This window comes from Heptranchias perlo, chromosome 31 (genome assembly GCF_035084215.1).
Source record: "Heptranchias perlo isolate sHepPer1 chromosome 31, sHepPer1.hap1, whole genome shotgun sequence".
Taxonomy (NCBI): domain Eukaryota; kingdom Metazoa; phylum Chordata; class Chondrichthyes; order Hexanchiformes; family Hexanchidae; genus Heptranchias; species Heptranchias perlo.
The window spans coordinates 22,168,976-22,188,608 of record NC_090355.1 but is presented as its reverse complement, the minus strand read 5'-3'; the positions used below and the strand labels follow the sequence as shown (position 1 = coordinate 22,188,608).

The 19,633-nt window shown below is 36.4% G+C and overlaps 1 protein-coding gene across 3 annotated transcripts in view; it reads left to right on the top strand.

The window, feature by feature from the left end:
• mapkap1 (MAPK associated protein 1) overlaps window positions 1-19,633 on the top strand; it is a 199,333-nt gene that overhangs the window by 146,514 nt on the left and 33,186 nt on the right. For 2 of the 3 annotated variants that reach the window (XM_067969730.1, XM_067969732.1), the window contains 2 exons: window positions 224-331; window positions 13,795-13,935. In XM_067969730.1, coding sequence (XP_067825831.1) covers window positions 224-331; window positions 13,795-13,935 — 249 coding nt within the window. The remainder of the gene's footprint in view (window positions 1-223; window positions 332-13,794; window positions 13,936-19,633) is intronic. The other variant, XM_067969731.1, reaches the window with a different exon arrangement.

The window sequence follows — 19,633 nt, the reverse complement described above, 5'->3', positions numbered from 1 at the left end:
AAAATAAAAATTCCCACTGGTTTCATTGCGAAGATGCTTGTTACATATTAGGGATGGGCAATAAATGCTGGCCTTGCCAGCAACACCCATATCCCATGAATGAATAATAATAAAAAAAACAACTTATGGCATTTTTGCATTGGGATGTTTTAACGACAGTCTCTGCACAATTAGCATGAAAGTTTCTCATTCACATTATTTGCTGGCCTTTTTTTCGTTCCAGGGCATCAGTATCGGATTGAGAAGCAAAATGAACCTAACGTAGCTGTAGATTTAGATCGTACCTTAGAGAGTCAGAGCACTTTGGAATTCTGTCTGGTCAGAGAGTACAGTAAGTTTGACCTTTTAACTTTTGAACAAACTTAATTTTCAAAATACTTGTGTCAGCAAAACACTGATTAGAAATATGCATGTTTGAAATGGTTGTCGTTTTTTAAAAACTATGAAGATTTGGGATATTTAAATAATGTACTTTAAAAATCTGCTGCTAAGTAAAAAAGCAATATACAGACAGCAGGTTTTGATAACTATCATCGATATAAAATATTAAATGACTGTTTGCAACTACTGTGATTGACAAAGGAACACAATCCTTTACAAAAATTGAATATTTGAAGAAAATTTTGACACAAACTGGCCCTGTACTCCTTATCTCTTCTGTTTCAACATGGTGTCAATGCAATTGCAGTATCAGCAACTTCAGCTCTGAAGTGATATGCCTCAGCCTTGTTAATTCTAAAATCCTCTAAGCAAAAATCCTACGTTAACCATTATAGAGATTGCATTTGTAACTTAAGATCTGAATAATTTTGCTCTAAAACAGCTAACACTCTACATTTAGCTGGAAAAAGATGATGAGAGAAATGCGTGTCATTGATTTTAGGACAAATGTGTGACAGATACCTTAGATATTCTTTGCATTTTGAATAGGCGCAAGACTTGAATGAGGGATTTTGCCATCAGTAGCCCTTTTAAAACCTTAACATTGCAAAGAATTATGATTAACCTTGACAGTGATTTTGTTTTTTTTCTTTTATTTCAATCATTGAGTGTGAATTACCTCATAGGAGCAGCTGACTAGGAGGAATTACTGAGCCTAGTAGTGTGAGGGAGCTAAATTAACATACACAGTTGAAATACAAGTTTGAAAAAGTTCTCTTTGTATATATTACATTCAGCTGTTTCAGGCTTCTGGCTACAGTAATTCTGTTTTCCTTTCCCCCTAACCCCAAACTAATGCCTCTGATGTGATCATCAATACTCGCCATTGAAACACAAATATAATTCACATTGAAACTGGAAAAGAAGAGGATGTTAAAATTGATGATATTTCTTGAACTGGATTTGAAACGGGTGATGATCACTAGACTTTCTGATCAAAGAATCTTATGATCTCAACAAATTGTAGAAACTGAGACGTCTATATGTTTGGAAAGGATTGCTGGGATCTAAATCTGATTGTAATTTAGTTCCATTAATTTTTGCAGTAGAGTAACTTGCTCAAAGGTGAATTCTTTTTCACATTTTCAATACTATATATCTTTGGAGTCTAATGGAAATTTCATATGGAGAAGTTGCAAATTTGTATCTTGTTGTAATTTGCGTATTATACATGTAAATTAAAGGGAAGTTGAAGGCTAGCACGGTAACTTCTGTTTGGCAACCCGGGCATCTCCAGCTGAGATCAAATAATTCACAATGTGGGGAATTTCAAGCACACGCCAGCACACAGACTTACAACATGGTGACAATTTCAGCCAGTATGCACACACGCACAGTTCTCTGGTTCCATACTGAGTAAGGACTTTTAATTGAGCAGTGGACTGTACAAATATCTATGCACCCCTTTAAACACCATAAACCTGGTGTTTGATGTATCTTTTTCAATAATTTATCATTTGTTCAATAATTGGTAACTTAAAAATTGGCTTTTTCATTGTTTAAGAACCAAAGTTTTTAATTAGAACTAAACAGATTAATAATAAGTACTCTTTAGTTGTGGCTTCCCTAATGATTAATGAAAAATATGGCTTTGCTCGATTTACCAAATTTTTGCACAACTGTGGGAAATAAAACCTGCGTTGAAGACATATAGACATATAGCATTATTGCCAAATCATTTACTCAGGAAAAATATAAGTTATTAACATTGAACAATTATCAACCCAAAAATTCTGCTGTAATTGCAAAATGTGGAAAAGTCAAAAAAGTCCTGATATTTTGTAGATTCCAATATTCAGGAAAGGGTCCTCTTGACATTTTGACAAGATTTAAAAATAGCCTGCATTGGTTATCAGAAAAAAAGAGATATCCTTGTGTTGCATTAAACTAGAATAGCAGATCCATGCAAGAAAATTCACATCCTTCAATAAGTCACAAAAAAGTTAAGATCAACCTGATTTAAATGTTGCAATAAAATGTGGTGAGAAGTTCAGAAAGCAGAAGAGTATATACGAACAACTGAGGGACAACCTAGTGTGTAGTCTTTCAACATGGAACAAACCAACTATACCATACAGTCATTGAAAGACACAAAGACTAGGGTGGATGCAATGAAAACTGGTGTGAAGGAAATGAAGAAAGCTTACAAACAAGTCAAGATTGATCAGATTACGAACTTCCATCAAGGGTAGGAACGGAAAGTTTGGAGGAAAGTTGAAGAGTATCATTTTTTCTGTTCAATTGTTCATGCGCTGCCACCAAATTTTGCCTCTTATTTACTGTTTGACATATCTCTTCCATTGATAAAATGAAATAGTCTGGCTTGAGTTAACAAGTTTAAGAAACTGCCAGGACTAGGTCCCACTTGACAAATCATCTCAACTTATTTGAGGATGTTGCAGACAGGCAATTATCATAAAATTATATCTTTAGACTTTCAGAAAGCTTTTTGCAAAGTGCCATGTGAAAGACTTCTAATTAAACAGAAAGCCACATGAATTCAAGGAAGAATATTTGCTGAACAAGCAACGGGTTAAAAATAGGTAAACCAAGAATATTCCTGAGAAATGTGACACCAAAATGAAAGGGAGAGAAAGCTAAGTGGAGTTCTGCATGGGTTAAAGGGACAATACTTGCGGCCTTACTGTTTCTAATCTACATAAATGATATGGATATTAAAATCACCTTAAAAGTGTGCAGATGACATAAGAAATTAAAAGAACAGTAGAGACTACAGATGATTGACAAAGGGGTTTAAATCAGTTATGTAATTGGGCAAACACGTGAAAAATTGATGGAGAAATGTGAAATATTACATACAAATGGGAAAAAAAGTGTGAAACCAGTATAAATAAGTGAAATTAAATTATACAGGGCGACTTAGAGACTTGGGTGCAGTATAAGACTCATCAGGTTCAATGTCCAGATAATATGGCAAAGCAATTAATAAAAATGAATTTAATGCTGGAATATATAACCAGAACAGTAGAATGTAAGTCTACAGAGATTATATTGATGCCTTTCAATGCTGGTTAGAGTACACTTCAAAACCTGTATTCAGTTTTGGCCACCATGTCACAAAAAAGTGCTTACATTAGAAAGAATGCAGAAAAAAGCAGCAAATGTGATCCCAAATGTAAGATTATAAGGAAAGATTAAAAAAGCTTAAGGGGGGCTCATCTAAGTGTATACTGAAGTATTCAATCTATAGATAAAGTAGCCCAAAATTAGCCAAAAAAAAGTAGAGAGAGAGGATTTAAATGGTAATCAGGTGAGAACATTTAGTAGATATCAGGGAAACTGTCTTTACCGAAGAGTGATAAATGTTTGGAATCAGCGACCAATATAGATTATAGAGGCAAGAATATTGGGGTTATTCGAAATACAATTGAATGCCATGATGGCAATGTAAACAGATGCGCTTCAATGGGCTTTTCTCCTGTTATAAATTGACCTGAAAGGTTGTTGCTGATAATATGTGTGAAGTGTTATTCATTATTTTTGGAGCATATGACTTAGGGTGCCTTAACAATGCTAGAAAGCAATTTCTGCTTTGCTCTGGTGCTTAACTGGTAGTGAAAGTACAAAGTTGGGACCCAACATGAGTCTAGAGCAAAGCTGAATGAGACTGCCAGGATGGAGTAATCTCAAACCACTTTGGTTTGACACCGCATAGAGTGCAAATCCAGTGTGATGCCGAATGTGGTTTGCAAAGTCCTCAGATGGTCTATCAGAACCTTTGGACACTTGATAAATGTATCAAACCTTAATATAAATGTTTAAGCAGAGAATCTTCCCACCCTCTAAACATTGACATTCCGCACTGTGCATTTTTATGTCCAGGCATGCACAAAGCCATCTCTTAAACAGGACAGTTAAAATTCCAGCCGGATAGGACCCAAGCAGTGCAGACAGGGTTCTGCCTGGCTGAAATAACTGCCGATACGGTTCTTAAACTGGTAACTACACTGTAAGTGCACCCTTCATCTTTGTCAGTTTCTAACATCATTTGGTTATTGGTATTCAAAGCAAATTAGTGTTAATTTATTAAAATTGGTTTTAAGACTTCAAATCCAAGTTGCACGCAGTGGAAGCTCAATTCACACAGTAAATTTAGTTGGGGACTTGGTGTAGGCAATTTGTTTAATTATAGGTAATAGCTGCACATCATTATAGTAAGTCAATTACAGTAATATAACTGAATTATTGTGAGGGTGGTGTTCTTGCTTATTTATCTAAATTGTTTATAAAATTCCAACTCATGGCTTGCATTTTAAAAATTACCTTCATCTGTACTTATGGAAGTACATGTTGGGATCAATAGTTGGTGCAAAATAACTACTGAGTGCTGCTGACAACGTAACTCATGAGTGCCACAAGATGAGTTACAACAGAGTGAACACAGTATGTAGGGTGGAATTTGAATTCAGTAAAATACTAATTCAAGTTAATCACTGTAGAAATTGCAAATTATTAACCTGGCATGTCTATTGAAAAGCTATTTGTATGTGCTATTTTTGTATTTACTATAATGTAAAGGTACAGTAAATCAGGTAAGCTTAACTTTGGTTTACATAAGGGATGAAATTTACTACATTCGTCTTTGCTGCCAAAGTTAAGTTCCTTTTATGAAGGACTCTTCCTTACAAAAGCACCTAATGAAATGGAGAAATCAAATTTAAAGCCAGATTCCACTCAGAATAGGACAGTATGAATCTTCATCTTTTAATTTGTGTTCAGAATAGAACTCTGAAGCCTCTGATTCAGTTAGAAATTTAAATAAGGTAGGTCACCAGTGTTTATACTACACCTCTCATTTGATGGGTGATTCTCGTTCCTTTTCCATTCCCTAAGCTATTTCTCTATCTGTCAAAATCTATCTTTTTCTCTCTTTTATCAGTACTGCTATAGTTCGTACTTCTCTGAACTTTCTTCTACTGTTTCTTCTAAGCTTCAAACACACCATTTTACATGCTCTTCTTCCCAATCTCTGATGTGTTGAAATCATCATTTCCTGATTTGTCTGGTCTTCTCTTGCACTTTTCAATGTTGGTGATGTCCTGCAGTATAGCCCTTGGCACTTCATTTTCATTTCTCAATTAAATAATTCTGTGCTCCTGAACCAGAAGTGCATTTTGGAGAAGTTACCCTTTTTGCTTTTTTTTTTAGGGAAAGCTTTTTTTTTCTCCCCTTACTTTGTTTCCCAGACCACGTTGCAACTAAAGCTGGCTACTGAACTCTGTTCTCAAACTTCACCATGCTGCTCTTCACAGGCCATTTGGAGATGCCCAACAACAGCCTGGAGATTAATCTCTCTACTTTTGTTTTATGTTTTTTTAATGTTTCCCCACAATGTAACTGAGATGGGGAGCAAAACAATGTTGAAGATTAAACTCATAAAAATGTGGGACAGCATTCTGTTCCGTTGAACTGCCTGACATGGTTCTTTATCTTTGCATGGTTTAAAACTGGTTTTAAATTCAGATTCTCTGTACATTTGCAACAACTACAGTGTGAACTGGTATCATTATTCCAAATTTATGAGACTAACTATAAATTTAACACTAACCCCAGTTTTAAAAATAATGCTGCATGCTCACAAACACACATTTACTCATAAAAGGAAGATACAGAGTATCTTCAACTTGCAGTTAACCTTAACCTTCATGTGCATGGTAACCAAAGGCAAACTTGATTGAATAGAGCAAAATCATAGAACAGAAGTTATGTGGTTCCTAAAGGTTTCACTATTATATGTGTAAGAATATTTTTAGATGGGTGGTGATAAACAACCATATATGCTCTTTGTTACTGTATTAAAGATTTCGCTTGTGATGAAAACAAAGGTATAAATATGTCAACTCTTCACATTCAGACTATGGAAAAAAAACATCGGATCAGATAAAGATGACTGCAGCATGGCAGTGCTATAATCAATAGTATTGATATTGAAATGTAAACAGATGATGTTCTAATGTTTTTTTTAGTGTTCCTTTTTAATTTTGTTTAATAAGTATTTTCAAGGTTATAGAGGTATTCCACAAGGTATTAATTAGAAATTGTGTAATATATCAAAGTGTATAGTCAGACTCTTGATTGGTCAACTAAGAGGTCACTCTTGAGGCCAAAGGGATCTTGTCAGGGTTAATCAGTTTAAAAGCAGTAGTCTCAGCCTTAACACATTATCTATAGGGATGTGTGATCTTATTTAAAATAATCTTGAATAAGAATCTTGTGTGTATCACAGTGAAATCTAGCTGAAGTGATCAATTTGGATAGGGCCCCATGTGATACTATAATGGGATGATCACTATATCCAAAGGTGGTAATCCCATAATGTTCGCAGGGCAGCTGTCAACCAAAAATGGCCAACCAGCAGAATTGTTAAACAGCTAAACAGTGCTGATAGCAGACAATCCTGTTTCTTTTATCCTTTTCCTACCATTTTGGGGAGTCCGGCATGAACAGATCAGCACAACTGACTTGGCCTGATGAGTACAACCAATGGAAAATGTGCAGGTTTAATGTAAATTGGTTTGGGAAATGTGATTTGATCCATATAGCTGTTGTATTTACATGCACTGTCAGGAAATCTCAAACTCTAAAATATAATTGAATTGCTCGCAAGAAATGTCCTGCTTAGCTTTGGAGTTCTGCACAATGCAAGTGAATGGAAAGGATTTATTTTTCCTTATTCAGTTATCCTCCATATACCGATGAACAAGCCATCATCTAAATGGAGGAAAACTGCAAGCAACACATTTGTAATCATTGTATCACCGGGCATTCTGCTAGTGTCTTTTTGCTCCAAACCAGAGGTACAATGTGCCTCTAATAGCAATCCAAGACTCTTCCTTAGCTAATAGTAACTCCCATTGATACCACTGTCAGAAGCATGGGGCAGATTGTTGAATTTAGAGCTCTTCCAAAAAAAAAGTTTCAACTCCATCACTTCAGCCATCCCTTTTGGCAGTCTCTGTAGTACCAACATGCGCACAATGTCCCTGGTATTGATTGATGCACCATATTCAGTCTTCTAATAATCTCAGCAGAAATTTCTTATTCATAGTATTCTGACTTCAGCTGATGCAAATGAATCTGAAGTCACCAGTCGTGAGTCTCAAAGAAGAGGAGGAGGAACTCTCCACCTCATGCTCCAGATTTCAGTCAGGTCTCGTTTCATGGCTGTAATAATTGTGTTGCCTCTAAATTGAGTCTGTACATTCCAGTACTTCTCCCTGGATCCCCATCCTTGATTTGGTGGACTTTTGTAGTTCACCTAATTTTACAGATTTTCTTCTTCCAATGTTAACGTGGGCATTTACTTAGGCAAGTGAAAAAAGTTACGTCCATTTGCACCAGCTTCTAAAAGGTCTGATAAGGTATACAGTCCCAGCAACAAAATAAGATGCCCTGTGTACCTGCTAGTTCAAGGTTCCTCAGTGGTATTATACTAACAGATGAAATATGAAGAATCACCCGTACATGGAAAAGCACTGATTCTTCACAACAAGAACCTAAAAAAACTTCATAAAGAAGAAAGCAGCAATAGATAAATAGATTTGTTAGATGAGGCTATTGAATCAAATTTGTTCACAAGCATGTAGTAAAAGTAAGTGCAACAGTTCTTCATGCCTTCAAGGTCAGTTCCCTTTTCAGTTTGGATAATTTAAAAACTCATTGCTAAACAATTGAAATTGTCTATGGTTAACAGAGGTATGCCTGGAAACATCAGTATGGGCTGCCGCCTAGGGATTCTGCTTTATATGCGTGCCTAGCTGAGAATTTTAGATTTTGCATTTGACCCATAGGTCAAATTCTTACCAATTGCTATTTCAGGAAAGCATCTTTTTTTAGGAACATTTGGCTGAGGACGATGGTGAAGAATGGTTATGTCCTTTTGCTCTTTATTCCCTCGGAATACCATCTCTTCGCCACCACCCCCTCACCCCAAAAGACTCAGTAGGGAATTTTTTGAGATTGTCAATACACCTACCAGAAACATTTTTGCCCCAAAAGCTTAGGAGCTTCTGTTTTCCTAGGCTGCTATGAAAATATGGGATTCTATTTCTGCTATTTTGTAGCCCCAGGAGGATAGGCATCAGGGTATTTAATCCATTCTGAGCCATGGGAGCTGAAGGAGAGAACAGTGAAATTGGAGAACAGAATACTCAAGCTTATGGGGTTTGTTGAATGTAAAAAGAGTAACGATGAGTGGTAAATATTAGAAGAGGAGATTCAAACTAACTACCTGGCTATTGGAACAGATGCCACACTGGATTCCAGGAAGGCGTGTAGCAATAGACTTAGCAATTTCATCCATCTTTGAGTATCCACAGCATCTATTCAATCTTAATTGGAAATTATATATGTTCTTGTAGCAAAGGAATTGCAGGGTTGGTAAACAGAATCTGTGGTGGTTGATTAATCTCATTGCATGTGATTATGAGATTAAAATAATCCTTTGACATCATCCAAAGTCACCCCAAAAGTAGCCTGACCTTCATTCCTCTCGGACAAACTTCTGTTTACGCTGTCCTGTCTGATTCTTCCTCCTTCAGGAATGCAGCATGGTTCCCATTGTATGGATGCAAAATGCACTCTCATCTCCATATATAGGAAGAGATCAGTTGTAAAATTAGACAGTTGTTTGTGTTCCACAGGGCATGTACCTTGTATGGCTTTCAACAACAACAATAATAACTTGCATTGATAGACTACCTTTAACTTAGCGAAACGTCCCAAAGCGCTTCACAGTAGCGTAATAAGCAAAAATTAATGGAATGATCCTCCACATACTGTACACTTGCCAACCAACCTCATTTTGGCCCTATTGGAAATGATTAGTTGATAATATGTTTGTTGTGTTGTGGTTTTTTGCTATAATGTTATGAGAATCTTTTGGGAGGTGGATAAGGGAAGAACATCCTTCATATAAGACATGTGAAAGAATAGTCGCTTGGGTGACATCATGATGTCAGAAGTGTCCATAAGGGTTTCTCATGATTCTCTCTGGTGGCCTGGGCTAGTGATTTTGGAAGGTATTTCTGTTAAAAGAGTGAAAACCTTGTGAGCTATGAAATCTTTGTGTTATGTTCAGAATTTTGTACAAATGAATCCAAAAAACAAGTTGATGTATGGAGAAGAGAAGCTTATTTTACTTCAAATAGTTTTACAAAAAAAACTGGCAAATAAAAGAAATATCTTTTGATATCATTATCCAATTGTCCCTAATTGTTACATACATTCTTAATCCCAAATTGTAGAACGTATAATTTTATAATGCTGTTTGCTGAAACCGTTGATTGAACCTGGAGGTCCCTGAGAGACAAGCTGGCAATCTTCCACTAATAACAATTGCAGAAAAATGTGACTCCAGTAAATCCCCAGTGTGTATTTGAGAAGATGGCTGATGGTTGCGTGCACTACCCTTGATTACCAAACCATCACTGAAAGATTCTGTATGATAAACGCAGCATGTATTCACGTTATGTTAGAGACTCTAATACTACCGACTCTTGAGGAATCGATAATGTTACAGTGCACCTGTATTTATAAACATTAATCTTGCAGGGGACTGTTGACTCTGGCTGCTAAATTGCAGTTGACATATCACATTTCTATCTTGTTTGCTCTCCCCCCTCCACCCCCCCCCACCTCCACTATCCCCATTCTCCAATACAAGGGTTGTCTGCAGAAAATACACCTGAAAGCTTGAATAGTTCCATATGCTTGTCGACTATGGAGGTTACATTTTGAGTGTTGTGCACCCTGTTGACATGATGCCTTGTAAGCGGGAAACTCCGTACTACTTAGAGTTTAAAGATAGTATGCATTACAAGCTTCCTCAAAGATTTATTAACAAGAAGTTATGATTTTAAATTTTCCTTCTGGTTCTATAGTGTTCCTAATAGTAATTGCAAGCAAATCACCTAGTTTTAAAGGCATGTGATGCTACTTCGGTCATAGTGATGTAACATTTTTTGTACTAGGAATACATGTTCCAAACTGAGAAGCACTTATTGTGGAACAATTACTGTTCGGCTTGAAGGTTTAAAGATTAGATTGTGTAAAATTCACAATTCTTCAGTAAACTTACTGAATACTCCCTACCAGCTCTGTCAGTGGGATCTTGATTTATGAAGGGTTTAATATACCAGTTTAATGTAGATCTTTTAAACCTTTGAAATCATGATTGTATTAATGGAGATGATGTGTGATTGTCATACAGGAAGCTGTGTACTAAGTTCAACACAAATTTAGTTGCTGTTACAGATTTTTTTTATACTTGAGGTGCAAGTGATGTACAGTACAGGTGTTAACATTTACATTCTTTGCCTGATATAGTGTAGCATGTGCTTGATTTCATTTCAGAGTGAAAAATAGATGAAATGCCAGGGATTCAAATAATGTATAATTCACAGCAAGTGACAGCAGGCTTTTAATACTGGCTCTAGCCGACAGCCTAGCGCCAGGAAATGTCACACTTGGAGTGAAAGCAACTTGCTTCCTGTTATGTAGGCTTTCTTGATGACTAAGTGATCGATTACCTATGACTTTTTTTTCTTTTGGGAAAACCATATGCAAAATGGTGTTTTTTTTAAGCCGTTTCATTTGTTAGACACAACGGACAGTGTTAATATATAAATATATGAAGTGTGTGCTTGAAATATCATTCACATCACCTGACTGCACAAAGTGCTTGTCAAACTGAAAGAACCAGCAGTAATTCACTGAGCTAGTGGATGAGTTAAACATTTTAAAATGCAAAATGAATAAGGGTATATGTTGTGTTGAGACATTTTATTTACTAGTCACCTTTTACCACTATTCCTTAATGCCCCACTTCCACTAGCCTGTGGTTGTTGTTCCTGAAGCTCTTGAAATTTTCTTACACTGGGTCATCATAGAAGCATCTGTCTAAAGAACAATGTCAGCAAATCTAAGACGATTGCTGATCAGAGAGACTCTTAACGCTACTGGGGTTAAGGAAAGCATTGGAGAAAAGGTAGAAAGAGTAGTGATAGTTGAAAAAGACTGGAAAGATGAAAACAATAAAATAAAATAAGAAAGAAAATATCAAATGACAAAAGAAACCAAGGAAGACCTCTGGGTAGCTCAATGAGATCACCACACTGTTCCTTGCACCTTTGGACATGGATTCAAATCCAACCCATCCCATGATGAAATGCAAAGGGAATGAGGAAACTTGAAAGGAGTTTGGACAGTCCCTCCTCAATTCCTAGTAGGTGTGGGGCCATTTCAAAAACCTTCCCCGAATTAGCACTAATAGAATTCCTCGCTCAGAGAGGCTATAAAGGTAGCTGATGTGAAAAATGAAGAACAAAGTCACACTGGTGCAAAAAGGGCTGTCTGAATGGGATTGAGTTGAAGGCATGTTGTTGCCACAGCACAGGGTCCTTTACTCTACAACTGACTGCTGTACCTGACTTACACGTCCTTGATGCTGACACTGGAAATATTCTATTCCTCAAATGCTGGCAAAACTGATTTTAAGCACAAGATTCAGCAAGTTGTTCCCTTTTTCAAATAAAATGGAATTTGACATCCTGATGGCTTAGAGATGATCTTTGTTGCCTGAGCCATATAGACCAGGAAGGTCCCAGGTTTCATCCCTGATCTGTTCTCAGCTGGGCCAGCAAAAGAAAAGAAATAACTTGCATTTATATAGGACCTTTCATGACCTCAGGATGTCCCAAAGCGCTATACAGACAATGAAGTACTTTTGAAGTGTAGTCGCTGTTGTAATGTTGGATGGGCACTACAGCTGCCCACAACATTCCTGGGTTAGGTGAGGGCAAGTCCACCAGTCCTGCTCCTCATCGCTACTGGAAATGGGCATGTATTGGAGATCAACAGAGGATTGGATCCGTTTTGGTCATGATGTCCCCACAGTCAAGACAGTCTTCCAGCACTCACTGTCCAGACTCGAACATGAATACTGTCCCACCTGGGCAAGGTACCAGAGGTTGACATGTGTCCATGGAAACATATCCCACTGAAGGAGGAGGAAATTGGAGTGAGGAAATAAATAATTTGAAAATCTAAAATGAGTATTACAACAATAAATTGCATTAATATAGCCCTTTAAATGACAAAAAGAAAGGAATGGAAGAGTTTTTTGTAAAAGGACAACTGAAAATAAAAACTAATTGAGAAAGTAAGGTAATCGTGTTTTGGGGAAGAATTGAAAGCCTTCAAAAGTAAAGGAAATTTTCCTTTTCTTGGAAACATTTTGCAAATGAACTCCTAAAATGCTACTAAGTAACTTCAATATTGACTCTTGCCTTGGGCTACTGGAACAGTTTGATTCTCTTGTTTATAACATCAGTGATACTAATTTCTGCTAGATACTACTTCCATGTCATTAGTTATACATAGGTTATTCATAGATTTCTTGATTTTATTAATTTTGATCAATGTATGTTGTGCATCATTTGGAAAAACAAACTACAAGGACTCATTTCTAAGAGTAATAGCAGAACTGCAAACCAGAACACACACACTCTAAAGAGTGAGTTCTTGTTTTTTTTTAAAAATACTTTAACGTACACAGTTGCTTAGTGTGTCAAATCTAATTTATTTGCTTAAACAAAAAGAAAAAGATTGCAGATTCTGGAAAACGAAAACAGAAAATGTTGGAATCACTCAGCAACCCAATCAGCATCTGCAGAGAGAACAGATGACTTCATTGGGTAGATTTTCAACTTGCTGCGCAAGCGTAAAACTGCTGTTATGGGTCAGCTGTCAATGATAGAAACGGCCTTATTTTCATTTCCATTGATTTAAATGGAAATTAAAATTGGGTGGTTTCTATGACGGGCAGCCGATCTGCAATGTCAGTTTCACACCCGGGCGGCAAGTTGAAAATCTGCCTCAAAATTTAAGATATGGCCCCTTTGTCAGAACTGGAAACCACTGTTGAAACTCCAGTATGACTAATGGCCACCTGAACAAGGTACCAAAGGTTGACCTGTATCCATGGAAACCAGCCCCAATGAGAGACTCAACGTCTTAAGAAGAGGAAATAGCAATTTGAAAATCTGAAATGAGTTCTGACAAAGAGTCCACACCTGAAACATTAACTCATCATTCTCTCCAAAGTATTTTCTGTAATTTATTTGCTTATCATGCCAAACTGATATTCTTTCCTTTTTCTGTAATGCCCAATGCTGATAATTCCTTTGCCAAACTAATATTCTTTCCTTTTACTGTAATACCCATTGCTGATAATTCCTTTAAAAGCTGGATTGATTTAATTTCTAAACAATACTGAAAGGTTTGGCACACGAAAGGTTTCATTTACTTCACACTTCCTTTTTTCATCTGCAGGCTCGAGAGGAGAGGAGAGTTCAGAGGAAGAGCCACCTTTGGATATGACTACAGTGCAGGATATTCTGAGCAGTCATCGTTACAAATCTTACAAAGTCAGCATCGTTCACAAACTTCGATTCACCACTGATGTCCAATTAGGTAATTATTATTACTTTGTGAAATGCAACCTTTATGCTTGTCCAATGACTTCAAACAACAAAAAAATTTGATTTTTAAAAATTATTACCTAAAGTAAATTGGCCTCTTTCCCTCATCATTCATTTTCAAAATAATTCTGTAATGGCTGGCCATATTGTAGGTGCTAACTACATTAATTGTACTGGAACACGAAGGAACTAATTATTCAAATTGCTGTGAAAAGTATTTAATGTTTTCTAGGGAAGGGTATCATAATATTTTAAAATTTAACGACTAAATTGATGTGTTAATAGGAGCTTAATTTATAGGTGTCATATCTTCCTCGTCCCTTTATAAAGTGTTTTGAAGTGTCCACTCTCTAGCTAGAAATAAAATATTTTTTAAAAATCAAATTAAAATCTTATTTTGCAATTGCTTTGCATCGATTTGATGAAGTTGAAAATTTAGATGTTGGGGTCTAGTTAATTTGACAAAGGGAAACAAACTGGTATAAGGCATTTAAACAGAACAGAATTGGAGCTTACTGCCAAATTTTGCAACAGTTATAGATTAACAATACCAAAAGGTATCATTGCTGTTACGCAGATATAAATGGTAATGATTACCATTTTTTGATAGACATTCTGAACTTCTCCTCTTAAAGGATAATAGTTGCCATATAAAGTTTTAATGAAAGCTTTTTGTTTGTGATTTAAGCATGTCACAAGAAAAGCGCTTGCTTTCTTTCTCCAGGTATCTCCTGCCCTAAATATTGCTGATCCACAATTTCTCTCCTCTTAAGATACTTGATGCAACTTACATTAGAGAGGAATGACCAAGGCTTCAATGGTCAGATGTCATTATATCAGGAGTTTGGAACTAATACCCTTAAAGGCAGCGGTGGTGCAAGCTATTGATGAATATCCCTTTGCAGCTCATAAACATAACTTTGTTCCACCAAAATGATTACAAGATTAAATATTGTTGATTTGGGTCTCTTTTTGCTCAATCCTTTGATTATATAGGTTGATCTGAAACTGCTGTGATGATATGCATAATTCTGAAATGCACATTTAGAAAAGAAATTGGCAGATGCACAAGTCCAGGCAAACGTATCTGTTAAATCAACAAATTGTAAACATAATATTTATATAATAGCATTGATAATGTTCAGTGCCATTTTCACAATGTTTAAGAAAAAAATGTTCAATGTAAAAAGCATTTAATTTCTTGTTTTGAATATTATTTGCACTCTAATAACTACGGATTTTTTGAAGTAGTAGTGATTTTTATATATGCACCGTTCTCAAACTTGAAAGGCAAGCAAAATACCATTAAATTTGTATTTTCAGCAGAAAAGCCTCATTTGAGCGTCATGCAAAGTGTTATTGGAACATGAAATGCATTACCACAAGTGGCTGTTAAATCAACACAATTTGCTAAATCAACCACAACATTTAAGCGGAAATGAAACAATTGCAGATGAAAAATATTAAGAGTACAGGGAAAGGCAGGGAAATTAAAGTAGATAACTCCAAATGGAGGCAGCTCTGGTTTAGACACGATGGGCCAAAAGGCTGAAATTTCTGTGAGCATTATTGTTTCAGTGCCAGGCCCTATGGAAGAGCTTTTTGAATGTGATATCCTACTTGAATTTTTAGTCTCTGAGCAAAGTTTTGTACTTTTGTGATGAAGGTAAGGAAATTGCATGCTACCATTCACGTAAGAAGTCATTTTGCAAAGCTCATATTTTTTTTGCCAGTCACTGCGAGTTTGCTTCCAAGAGAATTTTTTGCCTCTCTGCATCTGGAAGCTGTCAGAACAGAAAGCTTGAAAAGGTCATCCTTTATCCCTTATCACTAAAGATAAATGATATAAGGGGAGTGGAACTGTTAGGTGAAACGAATGGTTCAACTTGTTCAGTACTGATGGGACTGACCTGTGAGTACAGCTTTCAGGGGTTAATGCACCTTTCACTGTGCTTATAAATGTGAGTTTTCAGTCATATTTTAATTCTCTATCTGCTTTATGTAAGGTACAGTCTGCCACGTGGTAAATATAAACGTGCCTGGGTCTCTTGTCCAAAGGTATTGATGTCCACTATGAAGTTGATATACAAGAAAAGCAGGGTCTCCTCAGATAATTTCAACGCTTGCACGTATTTTGCTTCAAATAAGTAAATTTGTCATCAAAACCAAAATTAATAGTCCCCCTTTAAAAATTTCAAGCACTTCTCAATAAGAGAGAGTCTTTTTTCTCCATCATTATATTAATCAGCAAATCCATAGGCAAATTTTTAATTTGTCGGTATTTATATCTGTTACTAATAATTATGTGAATTGTGATGACTAAGCAACACATAATAGGGTTTAAACATTTTTGCTGTTTTCTCAAAACCACAGGTTTTAAAAATTATCAATGTTTAAAAAGAATGTAGTTTCAGAGTGAAAATCACTTTGTCCTGGAGTAAGAGTGTAATTTACAAGTTCGCTCTCCAGATCTTTATCCTTAATTGCAGATAGGCTTGAGTCTTGGTAGTGCCTGGATAAACTTATCACGATTCTAGAATCTTGATCCTGGTGCTCCATTATTAAGACATACAAAATGCCAACGTGGTATTGAGAGTGCCAGTTGATATCATTCTCGTTACCAGCCCACATGCACATTTTGCCTGTGTTCTTCCCTCAGACCTGTCACATTCTGAATGAGGGAAAACTCCACATCTGAAATCAAGCACAGGCAAATTAAGTGATTCTGAATGGGAACTTGAAATGGAGTATCTGTGGGCAGCTTCCCTAAGGATGTCATTAAGAATTTAGACTCTGCTGATCAGTTCTTTTTTTAATTCCACGTGAAATTATTAAATTGACCGACTTATATCAGATTAACTGGAGCAAATCCACGTTGTATTTCATAAATGAAAAAATTCCAATGATTCCCATTAATTACAATGCAACTGTTACTACCAAATGTTGATATAAGATTAACACAAAATTGTAGCTTGATTTTTTTATAATGTAATTCACCTCTCTTTTTCTCCTTCTTACCGGCTCTATCCACCACTCCTCTACCAAGGAAGGTAGGCGCTCAAACGGTGGGATTCTTCCTTTTTTTTTCCTCATCACCCCACTCCCTACTTGATCTGTATAGGTTGGGGTGGGCAAGAATGATGTGGTTTCATTCCTTCCTTCATTACTTCTTTCCTTCCCTCAGAGGACATTCGTTTCTCCTCTTCACCACCTCTTTAGGTAAACATACAAAAAGGTGAATCTTCCCACTCCATAGTGCAGCAGGTCCATGTATTAATATGCTACACAGCCACGGCTGCCTATCTCTTGTACCTTTTTCCTTCAGTTTGGCAGGACCTTTAACAGAATTGATTACTTTCTATCTTTCTGAAATACAAAATGGAGTCTTAATTTAACTCATGTAAGCTGAGATTCCAGCTGCTGTTAGTCAACAATTGTCTATTCCTGGTTGTACATTGCTGCTGGAGCCATAAGAAAATCCAGAGCAAATAAAGACAATTCAGACCATCAAATCTGCTCCATCCAGAGAATAATTTATTATTCTAAAGTGGATTTCCTTCCCTACTTACACTGGGAGAAAAAATTAAGCATTTTTGTTAATATTTCTATAGCCCTCAGGGGTAACAGTTGGGTCATTTAGATATTTGAAGACCAGGGTGTTGTAGTGGTAATTGGAAGATCATTTTTTTTCTCTGTTCCTGTGCTGGGATAGTTGATCAAAACTGTGAGGAAAATCTTAACCAGAGTCTGTTGGCTACAAAGAGTGCTCACAGCAGCATATCCTGTCTGCAGTTACATGAGTCAGAAGGTCTCTTCCCACTCCCACACCATTACCTCAGGAGTCCCCCAAGGATCAATCCTTGGCCCCCTCCTATTTCTCATCTACGTGCTGCCCCTTGGTGACATCATCCGAAAACACGTCAGGTTCCACATGTACGCTGACGACCCAGCTCTATCTTACCACCTCTCTCGACCCCTCCACTGTCTCTGATTTGGTTGTGTGCAAATTAGCCACCTCTTTTACCTACCAAACAACACCTCAAAAATAATTAAATGACTCCAGTGATTTTGAACATCCTGAGGACGTGAAAGGTACTATATAAGTGCAAGTTACTTCTATCACCATATGTTTCTATAGGGATCAAGGGATATGGGGGAAAAAGCGGGTTCAGGGTACTGAGTTAGACGATCAGCCATGATCATTTTGAATGACTGAGCAGGGCCGAATGGCCTACTCTTGCTCCTATTGTCTATGTTTCTATCTGAACAAGATATCATTCTTCTCGTTTTCAAAAATAGTCATCTGCTCACAGTTTCCTCATACAACTAAATATGACCAAAAGTAACCATCATAGTGGAAATAATACTTGGATTTTTTTTTATGTATTAGGTAATCTTCCAGTTCACACCTGATTTTTTTTTTAATTGGGATTTAGCTTCCTATTAATGTCTCTTTTTAAATCACTTTTTTGAAAAAAAAATACACTTTTGTTTGGTAAATGAAAAAATTTTCTTATAGGAACAGGAATAGGCCATTCAGCCCCTCGAGCCTGTTCCGCCATTCAATTAGATCATGGCTGATCTTATAAAGAATTAACTGTAAAAGGTGCAGAATGCTTTCATTTTTCAAGTAATGCTTTATATTCCTTTGACAGTGTCTGCCATTTTAAGCCCATACTTTAAACATTGTGTTCTAAAGTGCCTGGGACTACATCTAACAAAAAACATTTGCAAAGAAACTACTATTCATGTTTTGCTGAGTAAAAGTAATTTTTTTAATTTGGCAAACTTGCAGAAGCAGCAGTTGTGTTTAACTGGTGCAGTGAAAAGTATTTTTATCTCCAACAAAAATTAGTGTTATTCATGATTAATGAAAATTGGAAATATCTAAACTAAAAATTATTTTTGACATTTTATAAATGTCATCTGTTGCAGACTGCACAGAGATGCTAATGTCAACTAGAACGCTGAATAAAGTACAGATGTAATATGATTTTGTTCCACTATAGCTTAATTTTTCACTTTCATAAATGCATTAATTTGCACACTGTACTTGAAAGACGGGACGAAGTGATTCCTATTCACATCCATTTGTTTTAGCTAAAAAGGAATTGGCCAAAAGCATTAAAAGATGAGCTTGTTTAAATCAGTTAAGTAATTCAGCAGTGTTTAAAATTAAAGAAAATTTAGGAATAGTAGAAACAGCTTCATTACACTACTTTTTCTTCCCCCCCCCCCCCCCCCCTCAAAAAAAAATTTCAAAGCTCGAATGGATAAAAACTAGTAGAGTGGCGGAGTAGCCTTTGCTGAAAAGATTGATGCAATGGGGAATGACCTTGGCTTGGAGCAGGAGCTAGTGATGTATGTACGAGCATCTCACTGCTAAATGGACCCAGATTTGTAGCACTAATATACATGGAAGCCCAGAACCAAACTCAGGATGGCAATAAATCAACAGCCACTTTAGGTGTCATTTCTGGTTTATATTCTGGTATTGTTCTATCAGTTTAATTCATGTCACTATCATCTGTTCATCTGGAACAGTTTTATATAATTTTCCAGTGGAGTTACCTGACAAATCCCATCAAATTAACAAGGTACATTAACAATATTGACTGCTTCTGTGGTTTCTGGAGCTTGTGGACCATAGAATGAATTTTAGATGTATTCCTTTTTTAGTTTGCAATTTT